The sequence below is a fragment of the Primulina tabacum genome, chromosome 14 (genome assembly GCF_025594145.1).
Source record: "Primulina tabacum isolate GXHZ01 chromosome 14, ASM2559414v2, whole genome shotgun sequence".
Lineage (NCBI taxonomy): Eukaryota > Viridiplantae > Streptophyta > Magnoliopsida > Lamiales > Gesneriaceae > Primulina > Primulina tabacum.
The window spans coordinates 31,788,165-31,815,471 of NC_134563.1; the positions used below are offsets into that span (position 1 = coordinate 31,788,165).

A 27,307-nucleotide genomic window follows, 5' to 3' on the forward strand; every position below is an offset into this window, starting at 1 on the left:
AAGTGAACGTGAATAATATTTACTTATTTCAAATATTTCTCTCTCAATATAATATTTTTTATATATTGATTTTACGAAAGACAACAAATAAGTCAGTACTAAATTTATTATAATTAAATTTCAATTATTCAAGTCAATTCAACATGTTTATTTAAATAATTAATATTTTTTAAAAATACATAATAATAATTTTTAATATTAATAAATAATCAAACTTAAAATAATTTCATTCATTTTAAATAAATTTTTTTATAAAATATATATCAATTTTGTTTTTGACAATATATCAAACAAAAAAAATAAATAAGACAATTATCTGTACTTGAAAATAAATAATAAGTATGTTAAAATATTTGAAATTAGTGTAAATTTATAAAATTTTAATATATTTAATTTATTATAATTATTCTTATATATGTGTTGATAAACTTCTAAAATTATGTATTAATCATATAAATGTATATCAAAATTTTTAGGTTGAATCAAAAACATTTTTTTACATTTTATTGTGGTATTTTAGGCTTTAATTCTTGTATTTAATAGAATTTCATGAAGTCATTAAAAGTCTGTTGACATTTTGAATATCTATAGACTTTTGTAGAGTTTTTAAAAGTCAAATTTGAATATCACATTACTTTTAAAATTATATAAAAGTTAATTAAACTTTTATAAAATATATAAAAGTCCAGATTGAATATCTTTAGCCTTTTAAACTTCATAAAAGTCGTTAAAAATGTAGAATCAATACACCTCTTAAAAATGTATTGTTTAGGAGATTTTTAGAAGATGAAAAGAAAGTTCTTCAAACTCAAAATATTTTCCTTCCAAACAAAAATTATATTTTTTATCCTCTGCCTTTCTCATTCTTTATTTTCTTTTTTTTTTTCTTTTTTCTTTTCTCTTCTCTTATATAATCTTCTCCTCCTTTCGAACTTCCAAACTAAGCTTTAACGTTCCCGGGATTGATATAATACCAATCATTCTTGACATGTATGTGTATACATCAAGTGATAGAAAAATATAATTCTAAATTTTCACTTAAAAACGTTCATTGAATTTTATGTCTGAAATTTTATTTAATTATATCGTTTCGCAAAAACTAAAGATAAAAAACAGTTCCGGGAAACAACCAGTGTACATATATATACACACACATATATATACTAGTTACTCTGCACATGCGATGCGTGTGTGTACAATATTTTTTATCATTATCGATGGACTAAATTAACATTTGACAAATTATGTAGGGACTAAATTGATATTTGAATGGTTGAAATAAAAAAAATAAAAATTAAAGTGTGTGTTGAAATTAAAACAAAAAATAAAAAACAAAAGTGTAATATTAGTATCATATAAGGGTAAATTGGAAGAAAAAGTTGGTGTCCTCTATATAGTTATTATCATGTCTTCATACTTAATAATATAGTACATAATGTGTGTATATATATATATATTGCATCGCAAAAGAAAATCTTAATATTGACTGCAGCAGGTGAATTCATTTTGCCACTCATCTTTTCAATCGTTTGATCTATATATATATATCAATTTGCCAACACCACCTGCCTCATAACGCCAATTGCCACCTATATGCCTTTGCTTTGCAAATCAACTCCCAATTCCTCTCTGTATATATCTGTTAGTTTTCTCTTATCGCTTGCACTCACCGTAATCTCGTCCTGTTTTTGAACGACGGATGAAACCAATGCTGGGTAGTTGGCCTTGTGTCGATCCTGACAACTTCAGCCAGTTCAAACCCAATGATCCTTCCAACCCATCGGTAATATTCGACTCAAATTTCTTTTTGTTGCACCTCATTTGTTTTTTTTAGTAGAATCCCATCAGTTATTCATCTTCCGTGGTTAAGTTGTCTTTTGTTCTAAGCCTCGTGCGTGAGTGTTTGAGAAATGGATTTGCTGAAATGATTGAATCTTTAACTGTTTAGTGGACTCGTGAGGCAGTGATTTATGGTCCCTTTTGCAATTGGGGCGTATTTGTTCATTGATATCTTTTTATCAGACTCAGCTTTGCCTTTGACTGTGTTGTTTTGAGTTGTGTTGCTGCATTACCTTGTTGGTTCAAGAATTGGGGTTTTTTGGTTTTATGGAAGAATGCTGTGGCCTTTGACAGTTAAAGCTTTGATTTGATGAAGAACTATCGAGTGGACTGTGCTTAGTTCTATGATCTTAATTTTAGTTTACTGTGTTGTGTATCTCTGTTTGCTAGTAGTTTGATCGGCATTCATTTATGTTTTTTATTGTGCTACTGGAATTTGATTTGTGCGAGACGTGTATGTTGGATTAGATGAGCACGTCTTGCTGTAGCGTAACGGAATTGTTGTCTGTTGTGTAAAGGATTGGCTTCCGTTATTTAGATAGTGGCTTTTTTTATTATAACGGGCTGTCGCATAACGGAATTGTTGTCTGTTGTGTAAAGGATTGGCTTCCGTTATTTAGATACTGGTTTTTTAGCTGCTAATGATAACCGTGGTGAATGTTTTCCAATTATGATCACTTTCGTAAGCGGTTAACGAACCGAGTAAGGGTACATGTCTAGAAGCTCATAGGCGTAAGAGAATTGCATACCAACAGGTTGCCTATAAGACAACATCGTTGTTCTGTATTTTGTTCCTTCTGTGGTATTAGTAGTGTTTCTTTCTGTTTTTCAGGGTGTAAATCCCCAAAGTGTCATACTTTTCTTGCCCTCTCGCATTCACTCGGTCTTTCGAAGAATATTATTCCAACCGTGATTTGGACTGAGATTTGAAGATGGAAAATTTTGCTTGTCCATAACTTACCACATCACCTTGTTCATTTGTAATTACTGGCAAACATAATTAACCACTTAAGATTCTCTAAAGATTCAACTTTCTTGTAAGATTTGGGTCACACTATCGAAGAAAGCATTGTCTTTCACGTTTTTTCTTGGTTGTCTTCATTTCCTCATTTCACGGAAGCTACGCCAGGCAGCTTCTCTAACTTGATAGGTTAAGATATGCAAGATTCAGATGGATCTAATTTCAAGAGTATTAGTAATATTTTCCTCAGCTAACTTTTGAATTCAAACTTGTTTCGTAGTCCACCACTTCATTGGCTACATATTCATTGTTTGATGCTCATTTATTGAAATAGGACATACTGGTGATTGGTCTAGTATGAAAAATCTGCACAACTTTCTATAGCAAGTGCAAATTTACCTTATTTTTCCAGTTGAAGATAAATTCATTCGAAAGAGAAAATCAATTTAAAGTGATATCATTTAAATGGTTATCGTCGGTTATGGGCTTTCCTTTCTCTGCCTGTCTTCGTACATTTGCATACACAAACACACACTTATACATAATACATGTTTCATGTTTTGTTTTGTTCCTTTCTTTTCCTGAGGTACCCAAGAATGTAGGTTAGTCCGCCTCCATTGTAGTATACTCCAGGGGCACAGATGTGACAAGCTATAGTATCTAAGCACAATCTTTCATAGATTTTTCTAATACAATGTCTCTGTCACATGCACTAGGCGTGGCTTACATTTGAGACCACGATCCTGGGAAACCAACTGCTTCACCATTGGGTTCATCGGTTTGCATAATATGATTTTACGTTTGAAGTCTGTGATGACCTAGAATTTATGATTCTCAATCTTCCTCAAAACATTTGAATGCGAAATGAACTTCAGTTGTTCTCAGAGATTGTGATTTCAACTTAGTTTATGTTTCTACTTTAATGTTTAGGCTTATCCTTTACTTAGCAGTCCATGACTTGCTTATTTATTTTCTAGAGCTATATCGAATTTCCTTTTAGTTGTGCCATGTTTGTGGGAAACTCGAACAATTGTTTCTCATATACTTTGGCTGTGTTACTCGTGTCTCCAGAAAATGACACCCGCTACTTATCACCCAACTCATGATCGCACCCTTCCACAGCCTAATCAAGGTAATAAAAAAATTTGACTTACCTCTTTTCCATATTTGAGAGTAGATTCCCATCTTTCTTATTTTAATTTGCATGTTGCATCTTTCTCATGTTCTTTCGACAACCAATATTTCAGCATGGTAGTGTTTAGTTTTATATTCGACATTTCTGGAGTTCGATTTTGAAAATATATTTTGGTGACGTAATTTATATATGACTTTCTTTTCCGACAAGATATTTTTACTGCAGATATAGTATCATCTAAGAATGTGATGTAATTGTTTAGTTTTTTACTAGTACGTCTGATATTTAAATTTAGTATACTATATTAGAACATAATACAAAAATAAAATATTTTTGAGAAGCGACGAAAATTGGAACTAAACATAATGATATATTAAGAGATGTAAAATGTGAAAATATTTTTGAAGGAGACAAATGAAAATAACGTGAGAATGGTTTTTTATTTTTGGAGCAGAAAACTTTTTCCATGAGAAACCAATTAAACAAAGCCTGTATCTCTTGAGATTTCGCATTGTCTGCACGTTTGCACCATTTCCTCCTATATCAAATAAATATACATCGAAGTGATTGAAAGCTTTAGCATTGCCAAGAATAACATTGAAAGTTCGATCTAATAGATGTGATTTCGAGTAGGTTGCATAAATAATTTTGCAGCTTTTGATAACGGATGAATATGGTTTTTTCACGCTGTATTCTCAACTTTTCTTTTATTTCATTTTGCAGTGATAGCTGCCGAAGCAAAAAACCTACTTTTAAGACACTTTTACAAGCATGCTGAAGAAAAGGTTAGCATACTTCGTGATTTCCCTTTTTCATATCTTGTGAGGAGATGGCTTTCTGATTATCATCTTTATTTTTGAGCCTTAGTTCTAACGGTGTGCTAAAAAACCCGTGTCTTGGTGATCCCTAATCGCCAAATAATGCTCAATGCCTTCAAGTCAAGTTGATTTTTCAACAGTATTCTTATTTTTGATACAACGATTTCTAACCCTTCGTACTTCAGTGTCTCCAGCGGTTTGTATCAAAAGTGAAACCATGTTAAACACGGATTTCTAATCTTGTTTTCATTAGTTAAAACCACTCCATTATGAATCCATTTTTATGTAAGACTCCATTCTTATGGTCATAAATTTCACGCCAAAGTCTACGCCTTAGTTTAAAGAATCTTATGCCCAAAGATTGCTTATCTTGTAATATGATTTTCAGTTGAGACCCAAGAGAGCTTCTTGCAACACTCCAACCCCGGAGCGTGCATCTAAGCTTCCGAGGTTGTCTTCTGCTTCAGATACTTTTAAGCTCGCGTATGAACCATGAGGTTGTCTTATGTTTATAATGCCATCATGATTTAGAGGTAAACTACAGTGAATAAGTCTGTCTGTTTTGCTTTTTTGTAAACGTAGAGATGTATAACTTGATTGGTTAGGAACAGCAGGGGCTTTGGCTGTCTTCATTTTAAATTTTCTTTATCTTGTGTATATAAACATAAAAGCTACAGACTTCGTCATCACAGTCCAATAAAAATCATCAAAGTGATGTACCTTTTGTTCGTCCTAAACTTGACTAGAGACTTTAACTTCAAAGACACCTAACTGATCAACAATATTCAGAAACGTAAATATAATGCAGGAAATAAGAATTCAACACCACATAATTTCCTAAAGTCAATAACTCCATAAAATTCAGTTTTGCGGAAACTAAAATGGCTCGAACAAGTGTCCAGCACAAACTGCTCATCCTCACCAGCCAACACTACGCCAATCTTTCTAACATTCATCGGTGAAAACTAGTGAATTCAGAGGTCCAACGAGTTTTTCTGGAGATCAGAGATATCATATATAAAAAAAAGCATGAATTAAATATTTTTTTCTTAAATCCTTTCGCACATCAAAATAACTCTCATGTACACATTTATTTTCAAAAAAATGTTAAACTTGAAGAGATGTAAGAACATCCAAAAGCCAGATGGAAATTGGTTCATCGTTTAAATTAAATACGAGAAGCTCGGCTCGTTCTGCTTTGTGTGTGGCTGCTTTGGACACACTGAGAGATTCTGTGAAGTCATGTTCTTATCAAATGACAAGAATATCAAAAGAAAATGGGGACCTTGGCTACGGGCACCGGGAGAGGCGAGGATCAGCAGCATCAAAACTTTCAAATTGTTGCGAGAAAGCCCAACCACGGCTGAGGGAAGCTTTTCCGGCGAAGGGAAAAATGAGACAAATATGGAAGATTTGACAATATTCCGTAATCCAATATTTTCCGAAAAATCAGGAGCAATTTGTTGTATTCCAAACAAAAAAATCGCCATGCATGATTTTAGGCGGATGAATGGAAACTTACCAAACTCAAAATCAACCCCAGGAAGACGAAAATGATGAGGAAATTGAGCTTACCTTAAATGAAGACCGGAAAAGAAGACGGGAGCCCGCAACAAACATGACAAGTACAGAGACATGGATATGGACAAGGAACCCGCTACAAAGTCAAACACCTCTGAACATGGCAAAAATTATGAGGACAAGGAGGATGATAGGGAAACCATCAATAACACCACTATTGCGCCTTTTTTTTATCAGCAGGGCCTGGACTCCAGGCCTGCCGACAACCGTGATCATCTTAAGCTGGAACTGCCGAGGTCTGGGCCATACGGTTCCAAATATGCGTGAGCTAGTGAGAGCTCACATGCCGTTGGTGATATTCCTATATGAAACCTTGACACACTCAAATAAGATTGAAGAACTTAGAATTTCTCTTTGCTTTGATGCGGCCTCAGTTGACAGAGAGGGCCGTAGTGGAGGTATAGCGGTTCTGTGGAAATTTTCGGAACAATGTGTGGCCATAAGGTATTCACGTAACCATATCGATGTAAGAATCACAGAACCTGGAAAAGAAGAATGGAGATTAACAGGCTACTATGGCTTCTCGGAACAACGAAGACGACGAGAAGTATGGAATTTCCTCAAGGCTCTCTCTCGTATTAGTCATCTTCCTTGGTGTATTATTGATGACTTTAACGATATACTTGACTCGAGTGAAAAATGGGGCCAAGTTGATCGCCCAATATGGATGATCAACGGCTTTAGAGAGGCAGTCATGCAATGTAATTTACAAGATATTCATATGAAAGGACACTCGTTTACGTGGGAAAAAGGAAGGGGCCGGGCAAAACACACTTTGTGGAGGAAAAACTTGATCAAGCTCTTGCTTCCACATCTTGGGCAGCACGATTCCCAGAGGCATCAGTATCGAACACGGTGGCTATGTGCTCAGATCACTCACCTATACTCCTGGTCACTGAAGGCCAAGTAACAAATATGGGTAGCATATCTTTTCGCTTCGAGATCAGATGGATGGAGGAAGAAGATTTCATTAGCACTGTCACGGATATGTGGGAGACTACAACACCTTCTGAAACAATAACAAACAAACTCAATGTGCTATCTAATGCTCTAATGAAGTGGAGCAAAAAATAACCAAAAGTAAATCGAAAAAGTATTGAGGAACTCAAAACCATGATTAATAGGATGCTCTCATTCACAGACCATCAATCGGTATCAACAGCTGAAGAGCTGAAGCAGAGACTAAGTCAATTGATGATACAACATGACATATATTGGAAATGACAAGCAAAACAATTTTGGCTTAAGGAATGAGACCTTAACACGAAATTTTTCCACTCAATGGCGACAAGAAGGAAGGCACACAATATAATCCAGAATCTGACTGATGACACATGTAAGGAATTTAATGATCCCCAGAATCTTGAACGCATTGTTGGTGAATATTTCGACCAGCTCTTCTCATCCGAAAACACCTCATATGATGAGGTAATAAACCAGATTGAACCAAAGCTCACAGCTGCTGAAAATAATACACTGTTGTCCCCCTTCACCATTGACGACTTCTGAGAAGCGTTGTTCCAAATGAACCCTAACAAATCACCGGGACCGGATGGATATAATCTTGATTTTTTCCAAAAATGTTAGCATATCATGGGTGAAGATTTTTTCCAACAAGGTGTACAATGGTTGAACAAGGTAAATTTCCCAACGAAGTTCAATGATACTATTATCACTATCATCCCGAAGTGTGCAAACCCAAATTCGGCCGATATCCCTATGTAATGTGATGCATAGGGTGCTTGCAAAGGTGTTGGAAAATCGATTAAAGCTGATATTGCCAAAGATAATTTCAGAGACATAAGCAGCTTTTGTTCAAGGTCGTTCAATCATCGACAATGTGATAGTAGCTTTTGAGATTATCCATCACATGAAGCGAAAACACCGAGGCAAACATGTGGATGTGGCACTGAAAATTGACATTGGTAAAGCATATGATCACATGGATTGGGGTTTCCTGAAACTCATGATGCTTAAGCTAGGATTTGATGATAAATGGGTGGATCTCATGATGCTTTGTGTTACAACAGTGTGGTACCACGTGCGGGTTGTGAGAACCAGATTTTCTTATTTTTCAAAACCTTGTATTTAATATTTTCAAGTAAATTAAGATCTTGGATCTTTGTACTAGAATAAGATATAGATATTGGATTGTTTTTATATATTAGAAATCTTCAATATCAAGTCAGTGATATCTACATTAAGGTAAGCATATTTTCGGATTTGGTGAGGATTATGACAAGAGTGGAAGATATCATACAAGATCTAGGGTTGCAACAATTTTCGAAATCCTACAACATTATATGCCTAATTATTGTGATGCATGGACAAAGAAGCTTTCATGTTAATTGGAAAGAAACCATCCAACTTGGCACAAAAAAATCCTTAACCTAGCCACCTAAAATCGAGCCAATCAAGGCTGTTGGGTTAAGGGAACGAATTGTAGTCAAGTAAAGGAGAGATTTGGTGACGAAATGGTAAGAAAATCGGGTGATTTCGATGTCATATGGGTAGGATTTGGTTGCCACATTAAACCTTCTCCCCTCACCTATGAATAAGCCATCCTCCTCATATCTCACCACACCACGATTTCGAGATCCCCTAGCTGCAAACTTTCGAAATTTCCAGCAGCATCCCCTAACCAAAACTCTGCTTAAAAATCGTCCCAAAGTTAGGCTAGAAATCGAGCTGAAGTGCTGCCCGAACGAGGAGCAAGAAGCGATCCAATCCACGAAGCCGCGCACCTACGTTTTTAGCACTCAAACATACGGTAAGTGGGATTGTTTTAAAATTACATTTCGTTATGCATGTTTCTTCGTTTTTTTTTTCGAAAATACAGTCGAGTACACCTTCTTCTCCTACTCCTTTTCTTGTGTTGGTTGTCATACGATTTTTGGCACTGTGAGGAGTCGACTGTATATGGGTGAGAATCCCAACCATGACTGACCCTTACGCGGTGGGGATGTAACCGCTATATGGCCTCGCCCCCTTAGAAGAGTAAAAATTAGGGACTGATATCACTAAACCATAGAAAATAGATGAATCTCCTGATAAATGTTATGCATATGATACGAATGATGTTATACAAGTCATGTGATTTTCGAAATTATGCATGTTGTTATATTGTGCTCGATACGTCCCCCACTTGCTGAGTATTTCCCAAAATACTCAACTCATTTTACAACCATTTTCTAGATATACCCGAGGAAGAACTCGAGGAAGAGGAGTCGGACCAGTTTTGGGGCTGATGAACTTTCAAGATTTAGTTTAAGTTAAGATTATTATTATTATTCAGTTTTTAACGCTTCCGCACTACTATTTCATTTGGGGTTGTAAAGACAATTGTTATTTCGTATTGAATTATGATATATAAACTGATTTTGGTTTATACTGTGCTACGAGGCTGGTTGTTTTTCGATTGTGAGATTGTTAAACAACGCCGATGTCAACCCTGAGTTTCGGGGCATGACATTTAAGTGATATCAAAGCCGTCGGGTTCATAATCCGGTTGGGAAAAAATGAGAAAATTTGTACAAAAAAAAATCGGTGGAATTTTTGAGAAAGGCCGATGTTATCCCCTCCGAAACGGTCCAACTCGTTTTTGCCTCCGAAATCGCGAAATTCCTTCGTTTAGGCCTCCGAAACCTCGTTTTTGCCGTTTTAGAAAATATTCATAGACCCTATAACTTCTCATAGAAAATTCCGAATTTGATTCCGTCAATTGTTCTGGAATCCTCTCGGCATATGCTTCAAACCAATGTGTCTATCTCCAAACTTTTCATTTTTGGAAAAAAAAATATTTATATATTCTCGAAAATTCCATGTATATGGCATATTGTCTCTAATTCTATATTGTCTCTTTCCGATTCTGAGCGTTTCCATTTTTTATTTTAGGAAATGGCTCCATCGACTCCCCTGTGATTCCGCACTCGTGCCAATGCTGCTATTCATATGAAGCAGCTCGCCTTTGATTATCAGTCGCGCCAGATGAAGCGACTTAGAGCCAGACTAGGCGAGAGGAGACTGAGAGATCGAGACATTAGCCACAGAAAAGGAGAAAATATAGGTTCAGCTTAACAAGGCAATCTATCAAGGAGAGCTAGTGAGAGGAGACAACATGGACTTAAGAGAGGTCATAGATCAGAGCCTGTATCGAGAGGGAAGATTACAAGAAGATATGGAACGGTACCGTAAGGAATTGGAGGAAGAAAGGCAGCAAAATGCCAGGGGTAAGAAGAGACTGGAGAATTCATGTGAGGCTATGAGCAGCCTTGCATATGTGACCCACCGTCTGACCCAGCAGGTCGAGACTCTGAAGAGCCAGGTCAAGCAGAAGAAGATGGAGCGTGAGCAGCACTATCAGCATGCCAGTGATCTGTTGGACGAGGAGGACGCAGAGATACAGGAGTTGAAGGCGCAAGTGGCGCAACTTACTGGAGAGAATGCCCAACTCACACAGATGATAGAGCTACTTCACGGAGACGAGCCGAAAGAGAAGGAGCCCATGGAGATAGAGGCAGAGCCCATAGAAGCCGTCGATGGTGGAGATATAGTAGAATAGTGTGTCTTAGTGACCTTTTTTTATTAGAAGTTTACTTTCTCATTGTTGCCTATGTTCTTTCATTCAGTACGATTCGTTTTTCATTCAGTTGTTTATCTATATTTCAAGAAATCAATAAAATTATGTTTATTTATTCATTGATTTCAGTTGTTTCTAGCATAACTTATTCGTTCAGTCATGTTGTTATGCACAACAAATTTTTAAAAACGTTTAAATTGTAGGAAATGGCCGGTAGACCCCCGAGGCAAAACCGCAACCCCCGTTATGCGAACAATAATCAGGTCAACGAGGAAGATAATGGACCACCGCCGGGGTTCAGTTTTAACCAGGCAGACTTGATGGCTATTCCACAATAGTGGCGACAACACTGCAAGGGTTAGTGAGCCCGAACTCCAATCAGCCACCACCACCTCCACCACCGAATGGAATCAAGTTTCACTATGAATCACTTCGCAATAATAGGTATCCAACCTTCAGTGGAACTGCCGACCCGAAAGTTGGCCAGAGCTGGCTGAAAAGTGTGGAAACCCAGCTACGATTACTGGAAGTCCCTGAGGAACTTAAGGTGGATGTAATAGTGCCCTTCCTAGAAGACAAGGTAGGCAAGTGGTGGGAAGCAATCTCGCCAGCCATAACAGCTACAGGACCAATTACATGGCAGCATTTTCGAGAAGCCTTCCTGAAAAAGTATTATCCAGCTTACGTCAGACTGCAGAAACTGAGTGAGTTTGAAAATTTCACTCAAATCCCGGATATGTCGGTGGTGGAATACACTTCCCAGTTCAATGCCCTTGGATCTTATGCTCCGGCAATCATGGCGGACAAAGTTTTGAAATTGCATCGTTTTAAGAATAGGATTGAACAGCCGGATCCAATCAGCTTTAGTAGTCTATCAACCTGCCAACTTTTCAGACCTGATGGGCGCGGCTATCCTAGCCAAAGCTGAAATTCGACGAAAAGAAGGGAAAAACATGAACAAACGACCTCTTAACAGCCAGCCTTCTCAAGGAAGACAAATGTTCAAAAAGCCCAATCAGTCAGTTGGACCTCCCTCAGGGCAACCCCCCGCCAATAACTATCAAGGACCCAAGTCATGCCCAAAATGCGGCTTCAGACACGCCGGGGAATGCCGAAGGGCCAGCGGTGTATGCTTTGGATGTGGACAATCGGGGCACAGAATTGCAGAGCATCCTACCGCTGCCAACCGACCAGCAGGGCCGAACAAAGGAATTGGGCCAAACACAGGAGCAGGCCCTAGTAAACTAAAGGAGGACAAACCTAACGCCATGGTCTTTGTCATGACTCAGGAAGAGGGCAGACGACGACAGTAAAGTTGTGTCAGGTACCATCCTAATTCAAAAAGTGACTATTTATGCGTTATTTGACTGTGGTGCTACACATTTCTTTATAGTCTAAGAGTTCTAAGAAATAAAGATGTAAGCCCGATAAATTAACTAATCCCTTTCGAATAGTCACACCTACAAGTAGGGCCATTGAAACTCGCGAAATTTACAGAGATTGTAAAATCAGTATCGCTAATCAGACTTTTAGCACTGATTTTATACATTTTATCATGGTCGACTTCAACAGCATCTTAGGGATGGATTGGTTAGCAAGAAACAGTGCGATAGTAGATTGTAAGAGGAAGAGAGTCAAACTCTGAACCCCAAATCAGGAGGAAGTCGTGTATCATGGTAAATCCAAGGAGCGGAAGTCACTGCTTTCCGCATCTCAAGCTTGGATAGCCATGAAATCCGGAGAAGACATCTACCTAGCAATGGTCAGTGAAGTAAAAAAGGAAGTCGAGCTGAAACTGAAGGACATCCCGATAGTGAGAGAATTCCCAAACGTTTTTCCAGAAGAACTCTCTGGGACGGTCCCGAACCGGGAAGTTGAGTTTGAAATCAACTTGGTTCCTGGTGCTGTACCAATCCCTAAGGCACCTTATAAAATGACACCAGCAGAGCTCAAAGAGCTGAAAGAACAACTCCAAGAATTGCTAGATAAAAGGCAAATTCGATCGATTGTGTCCCCATGGAGAGCCCCAGTACTATTCGTAAAGAAGAAAGACGGGAGTATGAGATTGTGGATCGACTATAGAGAACTGAACAATATCACAATCAAGAATATGTACCCTCTGCCACGGATAGACGATCTGTTTGATCAGCTTAAAGGAGCCACCGTCTTTTCTAAACTGGATCTGAGGACTGGTTACCACCAGTTGAAGGTCAGGGCTGAAGATATCCCCAAAATAGCCTTTCGAACCAGATATAGGCATTATGAATTCACAGTGATGCCTTTTGGCCTGACAAACGCACCGACAGCATTCATAGGATGTGATGAACATAGTATTCAAGCCATTCCTGAATCAGTTCATAGTGGTATTCATCGACGACATCCTCCTCTATTCCCCTAACGAGAAAAGCCACGAAGAGCACATTCACCTTGCTCTGCAAACCTTAAGAGAGAATGAGCTCTATGCTAAGTTCGAGTAAATGCAAATTCTGGCTAAAGATTGTGTCATTTTTAGGATACGTGATCTCGAAAGCAGGATTGTCAGTGGATCCACAGAAAGTAAAGGAAATTACAGAGTGGCCGAGATCTTGGAAAACATAGACAACCAAAAATACGAAGGAAAGTGTAATCAGGACAGATGTTGAAAAGCCGAGTGATAGGTACATGACCAAGAGTAGCCGAGGTAGGAAACCGATTAATAAGAAAAACAGAAGTAGCAAAAGCATCGTCCCAAAATTCAAGAGGCATGTGAACATGAGCAAAGAGGGACAGATCCATATGAACAATATGACGATGTTTGCGTTCCACAATCTCATTTTGTTAGGAAGTATATGGACACGAAACACGATGATCAATACCCCATTTTTGTAGCAAAGGACCTAAAGATCGAAACTCACCACCCCCATCTGTTTGAAGTGTTTTAATTTTATTATTGCACTAAAGCTCAACATTGGTTTTGAAGTTCTGAAACACATGAAAGACATCTGATTTTTGTTTGATAAAGAATATCCAAGTAAAGCGACTATAAGCGTCGACAAAGCTAACATAATAACGATAACCATTGGTGGAAATATTAGGAGCATGCCCCCAAACATCAGAAACAATTAATTGAAGTGGTTCGGAGTATATCGTGCGACATGTGGGAAAAGGTAATCTATGATTTTTTCCCAATTCACATGCCGTACAAAGAGTGACATTATCATTTAAAAAGGGAGTATTACATCGGTTTAGAATTTTCTTTACAGTTGGAAAAGATGGATGTCCTAATCTATAATGCCATGGACGCAATGAGGATGAATCCTCTTTAGGAATGAACTGTGACTGGAGCACTTGATTAGGAGAGTTGTTAGGCGGAGAGGCAGAGAGTAAGTTTAGATAGGCTGAGGATGGAGGAGCGACTTGATTGGACTTGCTAAGATGAAATCTGTATAGACCATTATGCAGAGTTCCTCGGAGGAGCGGGGTTCGTGTTGCTAGATCCTTCACAACACAAAAACGTGGGTAAAACTCAAAGAGAACATTATTATCATGGTCAAATCGACTGACATTAATAAGATTTTTAGTGATATGAGGAACTCGAAGCAGGTTATGTAGGTTAAATGTATGAGTACCAAGGCTAGTGTGAGAATCAAAAGATGAAGTTCCTACATGGGAAATAGGCAAACCTGATCCATTACCAATAAACAATTTACCTCTGCCAGTGTGCTCAGATCCAATGGTGAGATTGGCAAGATCATTTGTGACATGATGAGAAGCTCCTGAATCAGGGAACCACCATTCATCATTGAGCTCTTCATGTTGTTTCATAGCCATTGCAGCCGTAGGGAAAAAATTAGTGTCTCGCATGTGAGAAGGAGAAGAAGACTGAAAAGGACCAGAGGTTCTGTGCTGTGGAACAAAGTCTTTATCAAATTGATAAAAACATTTCTCTGCAATATGATTGGAATACCCACAAATTTGGCATTTCGGACGAGCATTGCCTGGTTCCAGTTCTTCCGACCACCTCTGAAGGAGCGGCCACGACCTCGAGAAGAAGTGCGAATATAGGCATTCTCTCGGCCTTTGGATTGAGAGAAAGTAGTGACATGAGCAGCAGGAGATATTGTATTGTCCGTAGTGGTATTGTAGGAATCAATGCGTCCTTCATGGGCGAGAAGTAGTGCACTAGCATCGGCAGCAGGCAAAAATTCAGATCTGGAGGTAATATGAACTACGACTGATTCATATTCAATCCCTACACCCCCAAGAATATAGAGAACATGATCTTCTTCAGAGATGGGATGGCCACATGCTGCAAGCATATCAACATAGGTCTTCATCTTGCTAAGGTAGTCCTTCATGGTTTGGCCACCCTTCTTTAGTGTTTGCAACTGAAGTTTGAATTGCATTACTCGAGCCTTCGATCTGGAAGCCAACAAGCGAGTGACGCGCAACCAAAGTTCCGCAGTAGTATTACAGCCAATCATATGGCTTTGGACACCTTCCGCCTTGGATGCTAATAGAAAGGAAAAAAGTAGTTGATCTGCCGTACTCCACGTGACAAACATCGGGTTCACTGTGAAAGTCGGTTCTCCAGCATCGAGCATTCTGGGTGGAATGGGCGTATCTTCATGAAGCAAATGCTCAAGACCCAATCCTCGAATACCCGAGAGAATTTGTAGTTGCCAGGGAAGGAAGTTGTCATCATTCAATTTCACAGCATTAATTTGATTTGCTAGGTTTACTAACAGGGGATTGAGACTCGGGTTGGGGATGGTGAATACACTGGATTCAGTGTGAGAAGTGGCTTCTGCCATTGAAGGCTCTGATACCAAGATAGAAAAGCAAAAAGAGCAGAATATAATTGAAGGAATTTTGAAGTACTTCACTATATATCGTAATTGAGTAATTCTCATGGGTATTTATACAAGTGTATGAGATATAATCTATACTTAACAAATTAACAATAAAAGAATAAATTATGTTAGTTTGTTAGACACTCCAACATTCTACATGCTTCTAGAAAATAACCACACATGTGATCCCAAGCATGTGATGATAAGACGTATTACTTGACTATCTGGCATATTCTAACAAATCCAGACTCACTTGCTGGACAAATTTACAAGGCCAAAGCATTTCCCATCTATCACTTTCCTTGATGCGAAAATAGGACACAATCCATCTTATGTTTGGCGCGATATACTATGGGGTAGAGAACTTTTGCTCAAAGGTATTCCTTGGCATATTATCACGGGTTCGAATGTCTCTGTACTCCGAGATCCATGGCTCCTGCATCCTGATCTACTCAGACCCATAGCAACTCCAAACCACACACAATACAACCTAAAGGTGACTTGATCTTATTAATGATTCCTGATATTGGGATTGGGAAATGGTGGAGAACAATCTGTGGCAGTGGACAGGGAAGAACTTAAAAGTATTCCAATTGGTAATGGATCTGGATCAAACAAAATCATTTGGCACTACACTACCAATGAAACTTATACAGTCAAATCCGAATACTTTTTGGTACAACAAGGGATAGCAATGGCCTTAGATGTGGAAATATCCAGGCCTCAGAAAGTTATGGAAACTACGGGTGCCAAACAAAATCAAAATTCACTTATGGCAAACCATTTTCGATGCCTTGCCAGTTCGAACAGATCTAATTTGACAAGGTATTGCTGTTGAACCGATGTGTACGTCCGAAATGCAGCTTGCACTCATAGCATATCTTACATGCGTTTTGGTCTTGTCTACATGTTCGGTGAGTTTGGCAACGGTCACAGTTGTGACCTGTTATTAAATGTTTCGGAATGGGCTGTTTTGGTGATGATCTGGAGTCATTTTCTCTCTTATGTTGCAGCTTATGGTCTGCGCGTAACATGAAGGTATTTCATGAGATATCTGAGTCTTATGATAATATCACTGCTCAGAGGGGAAAGAATGAGATCTATATACCACCTTATCTCACACAACCAGCTGCATACATCTCTAGTCGAGGTTCAATCTTTTTATTATATATTTGATTTGGAGACTTGGAAATTTTCCGATTTCGATTATGTTAAAAAAATAATTTTTTTGATTTGGGTTATGTTAAAAAAAATAACAACCGGTGTTTAAATAATGTATACTTTTATAAATTTTTGTAGACACCGATAATTATTTTCATAATTATGTGAATGTGTTGAGCTTTTATAGTCAACTGGGTTAATGTTTTTCAATTTCAGCAAAACGATGAAAATAGAAGAAATCATATTAGTGTTAAATCTATTTTGTATTGATTTTGAATTATCCATATAAAATTAATATGTATTATTCATTTTTATTCATTTGTTTTTTATTTATTGGGTACATAGATTTTTATATTAATAATTATATATTTAATTTTTTCTACAAAAATTGATTCAAGAAGTTGTATTCATATGCATTATATCTTGTTATATTTATCATGAACAGTAAATTTATCCCCATAATATATGTCTTCTTGTTATTTTAGTTTGTGTATTTGTTAAAATATTCAGGAATTTAATATCTGATATTGTCTTTTAGATTCAAGTCAATTGAAATATAATATAATTTAAATTAACATATTCAAGGTAAATTATTTATCCTAAATTTTTCAATTTTTGTAATTATCTGATTATAATGATTTATATTAATTCATTTCACAATATTTTTAATTAACACACTTAATTATCAATAATTTTTTTAAATCATATTTTAATTTCATTTTAATATGTGATAATTATCGACAAAAATTTGTTTGGCTTTTTATGCAACTATAATGCGTGTTCTTCTTATTATTCTTATAACGTAGATATATTTGATGTATGACCGAGCTTTGCTGCTTTACCAAAAGTTATAGCTGGTGGTAATTGTGCTACTCAAATCTTTTAAACCGCACATCAGCTCAAACATCACAGTTCGATCGCTCTACCAAACAAGGATAATTATTGCACTCAACATTTGATCATATTTTTTTCACTTTATAATAATTTTATATTATGATTCAGGTAATTTGAATAATTTTTTTTGTCAATTAATACAGATTCCTCAATGCGATAAAGTATTTTTTTTTCTTCATTTTTTCGAACAATTAAATTTATAATGTGTGTTCAAATTGTTTTTCCCCTGAGATTGGATATGTAAGAATGTTTAATTTCTTTTCAGTTATCACTCTATTAAGTTGATATTATTTAAAAAACTATATATGATTCTTATGGTTTCTTTATGTTTTAACTTTTTTTAGATTTCAAATCTGAGTTTTTCTTTATTATTGAGCAATTATACATTAGAATGGAATATTGAGTTGTCAATTGATCGATTTTTTAATATAATTGATTCAATGAAAATGTTGAAAAAATTTGATGTATTTCAAAAAATAAAAATATGTTTATTTTTTGATTCTTAATTCTCTTCATTTTATTCGTTTTTCCATCTCATTTCGTTTTGAAACATGATTGTAAATCAAAGTTCGTACCATGAATAATTGGACTATGATGTCGAAGTGAATATCATTTCTTAAAAATAAAAATTATACTTGTAGAAAATTTAATTTAGTTTTAAATTTGGTATAGATATGTTTCATCTTTCTCACCCTTTACTATTTGTATTTTAACATGATAAGATGAACTTCTATCATCTGATTTTAAATATTTGATTTGTATGTTTCGTTTATAATGATTTATTATTTATTAATTGAATTTTATTATTTTGGGACATAATTTTCCAACACCTTTGAAGGAAAAATGTAAATTACTATTATTGGGTTTAGATTGATGCATAACCTAAAATATATGGCAACATAAACCAGTTTGAAGTTATAGCATTTGTCATTTGTCTTGTGAAAGAATAATAATTTGCAAATAACAGATTTTTTGGTGGAATATATAAATACGTTGAGACGTGAAATAAATAAGAGTTGTGTGAGCGTTATATTGGAATGAAATTTTTTGATAATTGTTATTTGTATGTATGTGGACAAAGAGAGAGCTGAAAACTTATTGAAGGTATGAGTTTAGTTCATTTACAAGAAAAATATACGTGTAAACATAAAGAAAACCTTAGAGAATCAGACAAGAAATATCACGAGTTTCATTTTAAACTAGACAAATTAGTTAAGAACAATGATGTGTTGTCAATGGTGATGAAAATGTGAGAAATCCAAGTGATACTTAAAAAACAATAGAAAATAAAATGGAATAAGACCCAAAATGTGAACGACACAAATAAACAAAAAAGTAAGACCATAAGAAAAAACAAGGCAAGTATAAAAGAGATTAATCAACATTAAATCCGACGATGAAAATAAACATGAAAATCACATATGACTATTAGATTGTTGAATTTAATCGAACTAAGAGGCAAAAAAAATTTAAAAAATCAAACAAAAAAATTCGAAAAAGACATGAATGATTCAAAAATAAACAAGAAAAATATTAGAGAAATTAAATTATGTTTGTTTGAAACGATAGAAAAACTGTGAAATAATATTTGTTATTGAATAATTTGTGAAAAATCACGTGTATACGTTGATTTGCAAATTTACGATCAATATTTATAATACACTCAAGTTCGTTATCCACGTGTAACACACGTCCTTTTCTACTAGTAACTTAAGGCATAATTTGGTACATGGGATAAGGGAGGGATTGATAAATAATCCTCTTTATCCCATGTTTGGTACCTTTTTTTTAAAATTCCATGATATTATCATGGGCCCTTGATAAATAATTTTTTAGAAGGATAAAACGTTCAATCTATTAGGTGTGATAATTTTAATTTAATGATAAAATACGCTACAAATGACTTAATTGCTCTCAATTTATAAATATTTTTTATAAATCTATGCTAGTTGGTAGAAATTAAAATCAATAAAATTATTAGTATCACTCGATTAACCTAAAAAAATATATTTGACTTGACTCACAAAATCAAGAGGCTCAATTATCATATTATATAATATATAAAATTAGGTAAAAATAAATAAATAATTCAAGCACAATCGGCACATGAACAGATAAAAAATATGAATTCAAGCAACAACTTTGAAATTATAAAATTTATTATAATAATGTTAATTTTGTCATTACAATCTAATATATAAATTTAATCACTCTTATTAAAATCCTACCAAACATTAAATATAATATCCAACATCTTATTTATCATTAACTTATCTTTATATTATATATCACATATTTATCCTATCATGTATATCAAACTATATCTAAAAGTTTAAAAAATATTTAACTAATTAGATTAAGAATTTATGCACGTGAACGAAGCATGAAAGTTTGATTGGTCAATTGGTTTCCGTTTTGTAGCGGTGGTTGTATTTGGCGGCGCTTATGATAAATTAATTTTTTGTAATTATTAAATTAAAATATAGAAAGTTCATCGTATGTAACTCTTTTATATATATATATATATATATATATAAGACAATAGCCAGCAAACACGACTCCCATCAATATATTTTCTTTAAATATCATTATCACATAGGAATTCAAATGTATGGGACATTATTAAATGCTAGTGAATTTGTTAATAACGCAGAATCAACTGTGTTCATATTTATAATAAATAACATAAAAAAATTTGTATATGATTTAAATAGAATATTCGTCTCATCAAATTGATCAATAATTCTGTCTCACGATATTTTTTATATTAAAAATAAAAATAATATTAATATAAAAAAATATTATTTTTTCGTGATCAATATTATATATATATCCGTGCTCCCGGTCCTTCAGGTCCATGGATTCCTCGATTAATTCATTGAGAACACAGTTATAATTCAGAATCTCGTTCAAAAATGGCGATGGCGATTTCTTCACTCAGCTATCCAACCAACAAAAGCCTAACTAAACAACCGCCGCTCCATTTCCCGGGACCTTGTTCACTACCCAGCACTCTGAAGTTGCCGGCGGGCCCTTCATCCTCGTCGACGGATATGGCTGTGGTCGCTGCGACCACAGGTGCCGTCGAAGCAGAACCAAAGACGACAGCTTCGGTTTCGACTAGATATCTGCCGTTTCGGGTGGGCCACGGGTTCGATCTGCATAGGCTGGAGCCTGGCTATCCTCTCATCATCGGTGGTATTGATATTCCTCATGATCGAGGCTGCGAAGCTCACTCCGACGGTATCAATTAATACACGCTTCTATTTCCTTAGTTATACAGAGTGAGGAGTTCGGTCTTAGGTGGTTTATTATTTTGGGAAAAATTGGAATTTTGGAAACTTAAATTTTTACTTATTTCAGTTCACAATCATCCCCACTTCTGCAGCATCCGTCCTCTTGTGTGTGTTTCTTGCATACTGATTTCGTTTTATTTTGAAGTCGTTCGTTTGATTCAATCTCATGATTTCGTTTTTGCTTTAGATTGCTGAATGGTGAAAGTCTGTGCTTTTTGCAACTGGTCCGTTTGGTTAATTTCCATCTACAATTGAGGTTCTCTATTTGTTGTTTCTCATGATTTTCTTAATTTGACAACTAATAGATTGGTTAGAAAGAACTATGAAGAAACTGATGGGTTACAGAAAGAAGCAGAAGAAGAATCAGTTAACAAAATGTTCAAAGTCCCCGACCTCTTAATTATCTACCACCATTGATTTACATTAATCAATTATGTTTATGATTTTGACAATAATTATATGATTGGAACTCACTCCAATTCAATCGTAAGTGAAGTCAAAGAATCACTTCAAAATTTTCAATCCCCTAAATGAAGCCCAAAATTCCAATTTTTTTCTCGTTATTTATCTGATTTTATGTAGATATTACAATCACTTATAAAATAATGACTGTTTTTATTGATCAGTTTTTGGGCGATATGTTATTCATCTGTTGTGAAATATTTAGAATGACTCTGGCTAAAATCAAAATCGTGTTATAACTTATCTGTGATATTTCACCAAAAGGAAAAAAAAATCATTTGACTCTTGAAAATTTTAAATTTTCGATCTTCAATCTTGGATAATAGTCAGTGGACAATGACAAGCTTTAAAGAAGTGGAGCAAAATTAAGACATGTTTCTCAAGGATAGCTGTATTATGAATCTGCTAATTTTATTGCCCTTATGAAGGTAGCTGGTAAAAGTTTTGTCACCAAGTTGACTTTGTTCTGTTGTTTATAGGTGATGTGCTATTGCACTGTGTGGTTGATGCTATACTTGGGGCACTGGGACTTCCAGACATTGGGCAGATCTTTCCGGACACGGATCCTAAATGGAAAGGTGCAGCATCTTCTGTTTTCTTGAAGGAGGCTGTGAGTGCTTCTCTCCCTTTTTATTACATATCATGCTTGGGTCGCGTAAATTCAGACATTTAGCGTGAAATTCATAATATTTGTGTGTGTTGAGTGTCTGAATTGGAGAACTCATTTCACTTGACTTACTCTCATAGAGTGTCAAGGAACATCTTTTAGAATCGTTATTTTCTCTGAAAAAACAATTTTTTTCTATTAGAATAATTTTATGCCTAGCTGCATCATCCTCATAAGCCGTTCACATTATTTGCATGCATTGGATTGTGTATAAATGTTACAAATTCCCTGACCCAAATATGCAACTTACATCAATTCATGGATCTCATGACCCACTCTACAAGTGCAAGCTCACTCAGGCAGGTAGCAGCATCGGTCCTACTTTGTTACCATGCACCTGTGGGACTTGTCAGCGGTGCTACCAGTGCACCACTAGCTTTCTCTTTGTAGTCAGAAACTAGATGATTGACCCAATCGTGCTTTCATCGTTTTTAGTTGCACTAGTGCTATTTTAGCATTTTAAAGTTCTAAATGTTTTGGTTATTATTGAATATTTTAAAGTTCCAAAATATTGAAACCAGTAATTAGTTCCAATATTTATTTAACTTTTTTAACACCTGTTGTTAGGTTATAAACTCAAGAGATATAATATTACAAAAGACTTGTCTGTTAGGTAGTATAATTTTCTTGAATTTATAAACTACTCTTTATTTATTTTAATGTTCGATGTGAGACATTTGTAATACCTGCTAAGCTGTTATTATTGATTTACTTTTTGAGACTGTGCAAAATGTCATTTAGATGTTAGAGTGGCTACTTTTCGGCGTAGAAAATAATCAGGATTATATTGCACTAGAGAAACTTAAATGAAATTTTGGCAAATGCACCAGGATATGTAGATGAAGATCACAAAAGCCTGCAACGCTTGAAGTTAATTACACACATACCAAATAGCAAATTTACTTGCGGGAGTTAACAATAAGAATTCTGAATATAACCTTTCTGCGGCATGTTATTGAATAGATCCTAGGTCACATTTGGATTGATAAATTTCAAATATATTTTTGTAATTTTAGATAAATAGGACCATAAACTTCAAATCCACCATTTGCATGATTATATAGTTTTTCGTGTTAATTAGAATGAATTTCAAATTCACCTAATAATGGAGAGTGGAGACATTTGATATTTATTTTAATTTACGTAACTAATGTGTAAATAGTAAGATATGGATTTAAGATTTCATACGTTGTTTCATTGTTAACAATAAAACTATAATTGAAATTGGTGGATTTCAAATCCATCTCCCTGAATGCAACCTTAGTTTATGATGTACTCAAATGCTTGAGCATTGGCTGATATAGTTGTGCCCATAGATTATTCACTTGCTCGGCAGGAAAACTCCTAAAACTTGATGGCCCTTGTATGGGATTTTTAGAAACTTTAACTCTTGAACAAATGAAAATACTATTGCCGCATTTGTTCTTGAAATATTTTACATGTTAGGTTCGACTAATGCATGAAGCGGGTTATGAGCTCGGAAACCTGGATGCTACTTTAATTCTCCAAAGACCCAAGCTAAGCCCTCACAAGGAAACTATCAGGACCAATTTGTGTCACCTTCTCGGTGCGGATCCATCGGCTGTAAATCTCAAGGCAAAAACTCATGAAAAGGTTGACAGTCTGGGAGAAAATAGAAGTATTGCAGCACACACAGTTGTTCTACTCATGAAGAAATCATAGATGATTCTTTTAAACATTCCAATATAAATGTGTATTTCAAATGCTTAGTTTATAAATTTTTACTGTCTATGGCGCGATAAATGTTATCGATATCATAGAGTGATCCAAAAGAATCTCTTGTACTTCAAACTTGAATGAAAAACATATATGCTTTTGATTAAGGTATTTTTGGATCTTACTCAGTTACTTCATGTCAATCTTAGATTTCTTATTATTTTTATTTTAACCACAAGCTACTTACTCTTATTTTTTTACAGAATATCATATTTTATGTTCATTTATATCGTGTGTGTATGTATCACCGTATCCTATGCTCTTGGCTTAGCTATCTTGTCTAATGTGTGTTTTATGTTAGTAGACACCACAAGCTTGCTCAAGGAGTGTTTGCGAGTTGCGACATGGAAAAAAATAATTATGAAATTTTTTATCCACAAATTCTCTTAGCCACTTCGTTCATAAATTCATGGCCAGATCTACTTGCTCTTATATTTTTGATAAGCTCTTAAATTCATTCAAAATTTAAGTTTCATTTTTCTTATTTACCTTAAAAATTTTATAATCTCTAAATTAAGCGGTAATTTTAAATCAATACAAACTATCTCGGGAATTGAGATGTTATCTTTTGGGAACGACCCAAATGATGAATTGGATATAGTTTAATTTAATAGAGACTTAAAAATTAAAAAAACTCATCATTGATTATTAAGGTGTTAAATTAATTAATTAATTAAGGAAAAAAAATGACAGATAGGTCGAGAATTGGTTGACCCTTTCCCATACGAAATGTTAAAAGACGTGATGTCACCAGTATTGTGTGCCCAACCAATGCCCTTTAATTAATTTGTTACCAATATAAAATCTATATTTCAAACAATGTCCACATCTCACTCGTCATCTATACAACTTTATATATATATATATATATTATCGGTGTTATCTCAACGATATTAGAAAACGTGAGAGCCTTAGACTAACATCTTTTGATATAACTATCACACCAATTTTTTGTTAAATTTTGCATCAACCTTGATTGAAGCTGTTTCGAGGTAGCTAGCCTCCTCTAGAAGGGAGAAAAGGCCAAGAATTCAAGGAAGAAAATAGAAATTTCATTGATATAATTTGGATTTCATTCCATGTTCTTGCTAGTGATTTCAAAAATTCCACCAAATTCTTTCCCGACCAGCTCCATCTTTCGAGATACAAAAAATCTCAACTAAATCAAGTATTCAAAATTCTTTGTTATATAAAAACTCGAAACTATATCAATTTTTTTGAAATAAAAATAAAAATATGTCACGTATATTCATATATTATATTATACACAACAACACACGCAACATCACACGTGAATCTCATATGTTGGTATATACAATGTGTGTGTACATACAACATATGTATATGCATGAAATATTACAACGCGACCGGAAAGAGCATACCTTGCTTATGCACTAAAACTAGCTAAACGTAGATCATCAAATGATATTCAAGAAACGACACAAGAACTGGGATTCTCCTCAGCACTGTGGGAATAATAGTGCTGTAAATTGTTATTGTTTGGATGATATTGATGAAAGTAAGCTGCTGCTGCTGCTGCTGCAGGATTCAAATTCCTGTAATTCTTCCAAAGTTCTGCAATCTGTTCACTCTCTTTTCTCTTCCTCTCTTCTTCTTTCTTCTTCTCCTCTTCTTTCTTCTTCTCTTCTTCTTTCTTCTTCTTTTCTTCTTCTTCCTTTTTCTTGTCTGGTTCTTTCGCCGGACCTACTGTTAGAATCTGTGTGGTCCATAGCTTTCTCAATTTGCTTACGATTTGAATTGGATCGACTTCTCCTACTATAGTTAGTTTCTTATCCTTCATGTCCATGGCAATAGATTCAATCCCTGTAATTATATTCAAGTTTAAAATCGTAATATTAAGAATATTTCAATTATATGGTTCGCCGTGGCAGTCGCAGAAAGGACATAGAGGGCTAAAATAGATGAATATCTACCAGGTTTTGTTTATGGAATATCAGGACAGCGATTTCGCGGTCGTTGCGGAACGTTTTTATATTATTTTTTTTAAAAAAAATTTATTCCAAAATTTGAAAAAAAAAAATAATTGATTTTTTTACCTGAAAGGCTTGAAACAGCCTTCAATGCCTTTTGTTTGTCTTTGTGATCATGTATTTCCAACTTCAATACCACTTTCTGTTCTCAACAAACATATTTGAATTAGTCTCAAAAACTTTTGGTTAATCAAGCATGAAAAAAGTTTATTCTCATCAAGAACACCAGAGAACTCGAAAAAAATGCTCACGAAATCTTATTAAAATAGAATTAATTAATAATATATGAAAACCTTTGGAAGAAAATTAACAAGAAATGAAGTGGTATGTATCCAGAATATTTTTTTAAAAAAAAGTACAAAACAAGAACAAAATCAAAGATTTTGTAGGGAAATTACCTTTGACATCTTGCAGGATCAGGTTGAGAATCCTTGATTAGGAGAAATTAGACAAAAAAAATTCAAATAAAGTAGTGGGAATTGTGAACAGATTTGTGGAAATATTTAGAATACACAAAAGGAAGTTAAGGAACAAGAATTGCTGATGATCGAAATCATTTTCAAAGTGTGAGTAGAAGTACCATCAGGGATGGTTTATAAATTAATAATCATAATAGTAAAATGAGAGAGAAGGACCGAAAAATATATAACTTTTTAAAGGCAAAAACTTATGTGAGACGGTCTCACGGGTCGTATTTTGTGAGACGAATATCTTATTTGGGTCATCCATAAAAAATATTACTTTTTATGCTAAGAGTATTACTTTTTATTGTGAATATCGGTAGCATTGACCCATCTCACAGATAAAGATATGTGAGACCGTCTCACAAGAGACCTACTCTTTTTTAGAAGAGTAAGTATCATATTTGATGGTGTCACATATTTATATTACTACGACAAGTCGACTCTGTTCATGTGTATAGTAAAAAATAATAATCCTGATGTATCGAGTCAGGTCAGAAATATGTCTCACTAAATTGATCCGTGAGACGACTCATATGAATTTCTGTGTTTTTAAAAATAGTTATGTTAGTTTGAGTGGGAAGGATATGGATTCTATTTGTCAAGGTTAGACGCTTGACTAAAATTAGTCTCCCTCGGAAAATCTAAAGGCCATTTTGTGGATGAAATTGTACCCTTTCTTTGTCAGGAAAGATTAATTGTGCATGTTGATGTTTTTTATTCAAGGAATGTATGATGTTGTTTTTAAGAAAATAAAAACTGAAAAAATTAATCGGGTCGAGTTAAAATCTAAATGAAATACATACATATACATATATGTATAGACATATTTGTATATGCACGTTAATATTGCGTACATGTGTGTGTACATATAAATATATACACACATGTGC

At 35.0% G+C, this 27,307-nt stretch overlaps 4 protein-coding genes across 4 annotated transcripts; 3 read left to right on the forward strand and 1 right to left on the reverse strand.

Moving 5' to 3' along the window:
* The first annotated feature begins 1,553 nt into the window (after positions 1-1,553).
* Positions 1,554-5,498, forward strand: LOC142525605 (DET1- and DDB1-associated protein 1-like). The gene is made up of 4 exons (XM_075629927.1): positions 1,554-1,783; positions 3,872-3,932; positions 4,659-4,720; positions 5,142-5,498. Exons 1-4 carry the CDS (start codon positions 1,700-1,702, stop codon positions 5,247-5,249), a joined length of 315 nt encoding a protein of 104 aa, XP_075486042.1. The 5' UTR covers positions 1,554-1,699; the 3' UTR covers positions 5,250-5,498.
* Positions 5,499-11,119: 5,621 nt separating this feature from the next.
* LOC142523953 (uncharacterized) lies at positions 11,120-11,841 on the forward strand. Its single transcript, XM_075627685.1, has 2 exons — positions 11,120-11,208; positions 11,358-11,841. The coding sequence occupies exons 1-2, from the start codon at positions 11,120-11,122 to the stop codon at positions 11,839-11,841; spliced, it is 573 nt and encodes a 190-aa protein (XP_075483800.1).
* Positions 11,842-20,647: 8,806 nt separating this feature from the next.
* Positions 20,648-24,099, forward strand: LOC142524620 (2-C-methyl-D-erythritol 2,4-cyclodiphosphate synthase, chloroplastic-like). Its single transcript, XM_075628659.1, has 3 exons — positions 20,648-21,043; positions 22,038-22,168; positions 23,672-24,099. The coding sequence occupies exons 1-3, from the start codon at positions 20,716-20,718 to the stop codon at positions 23,906-23,908; spliced, it is 696 nt and encodes a 231-aa protein (XP_075484774.1). The 5' UTR covers positions 20,648-20,715; the 3' UTR covers positions 23,909-24,099.
* A 1,088-nt stretch (positions 24,100-25,187) lies between these two features.
* Positions 25,188-26,570, reverse strand: LOC142524617 (uncharacterized). Its single transcript, XM_075628652.1, has 3 exons — positions 26,352-26,570; positions 26,020-26,095; positions 25,188-25,786 (listed from the first exon to the last, which is right to left on the reverse strand). Exons 1-3 carry the CDS (start codon positions 26,358-26,360, stop codon positions 25,392-25,394), a joined length of 480 nt encoding a protein of 159 aa, XP_075484767.1. The 5' UTR covers positions 26,361-26,570; the 3' UTR covers positions 25,188-25,391.
* Positions 26,571-27,307: the final 737 nt, after the last annotated feature.

What these genes read in the sequence shown, in the direction of transcription:
- LOC142525605 (XM_075629927.1), top strand. Translation starts at nt 1,700, where the DNA reads ATGAAACCAATGCTGGGTAGTTGGCCTTGTGTCGATCCTGACAACTTC. An exon ending in ATGATCCTTCCAACCCATCG is followed by an intron (nt 1,784 to 3,871) that starts GTAATATTCGAC and finishes TCGTGTCTCCAG; the next exon opens with AAAATGACACCCGCTACTTA. An exon ending in ACAAGCATGCTGAAGAAAAG is followed by an intron (nt 4,721 to 5,141) that starts GTTAGCATACTT and finishes TATGATTTTCAG; the next exon opens with TTGAGACCCAAGAGAGCTTC.
- LOC142523953 (XM_075627685.1), top strand. Translation starts at nt 11,120, where the DNA reads ATGGCCGGTAGACCCCCGAGGCAAAACCGCAACCCCCGTTATGCGAAC. An exon ending in GATAATGGACCACCGCCGGG is followed by an intron (nt 11,209 to 11,357) that starts GTTCAGTTTTAA and finishes TCGCAATAATAG; the next exon opens with GTATCCAACCTTCAGTGGAA.
- LOC142524620 (XM_075628659.1), top strand. Translation starts at nt 20,716, where the DNA reads ATGGCGATGGCGATTTCTTCACTCAGCTATCCAACCAACAAAAGCCTA. An exon ending in CTGCGAAGCTCACTCCGACG is followed by an intron (nt 21,044 to 22,037) that starts GTATCAATTAAT and finishes TGTTGTTTATAG; the next exon opens with GTGATGTGCTATTGCACTGT. An exon ending in CTGTTTTCTTGAAGGAGGCT is followed by an intron (nt 22,169 to 23,671) that starts GTGAGTGCTTCT and finishes TTTACATGTTAG; the next exon opens with GTTCGACTAATGCATGAAGC.
- LOC142524617 (XM_075628652.1), bottom strand. An exon ending in GGCTGTTTCAAGCCTTTCAG is followed by an intron (nt 25,787 to 26,019) that starts GTAAAAAAATCA and finishes ATATAATTACAG; the next exon opens with GGATTGAATCTATTGCCATG.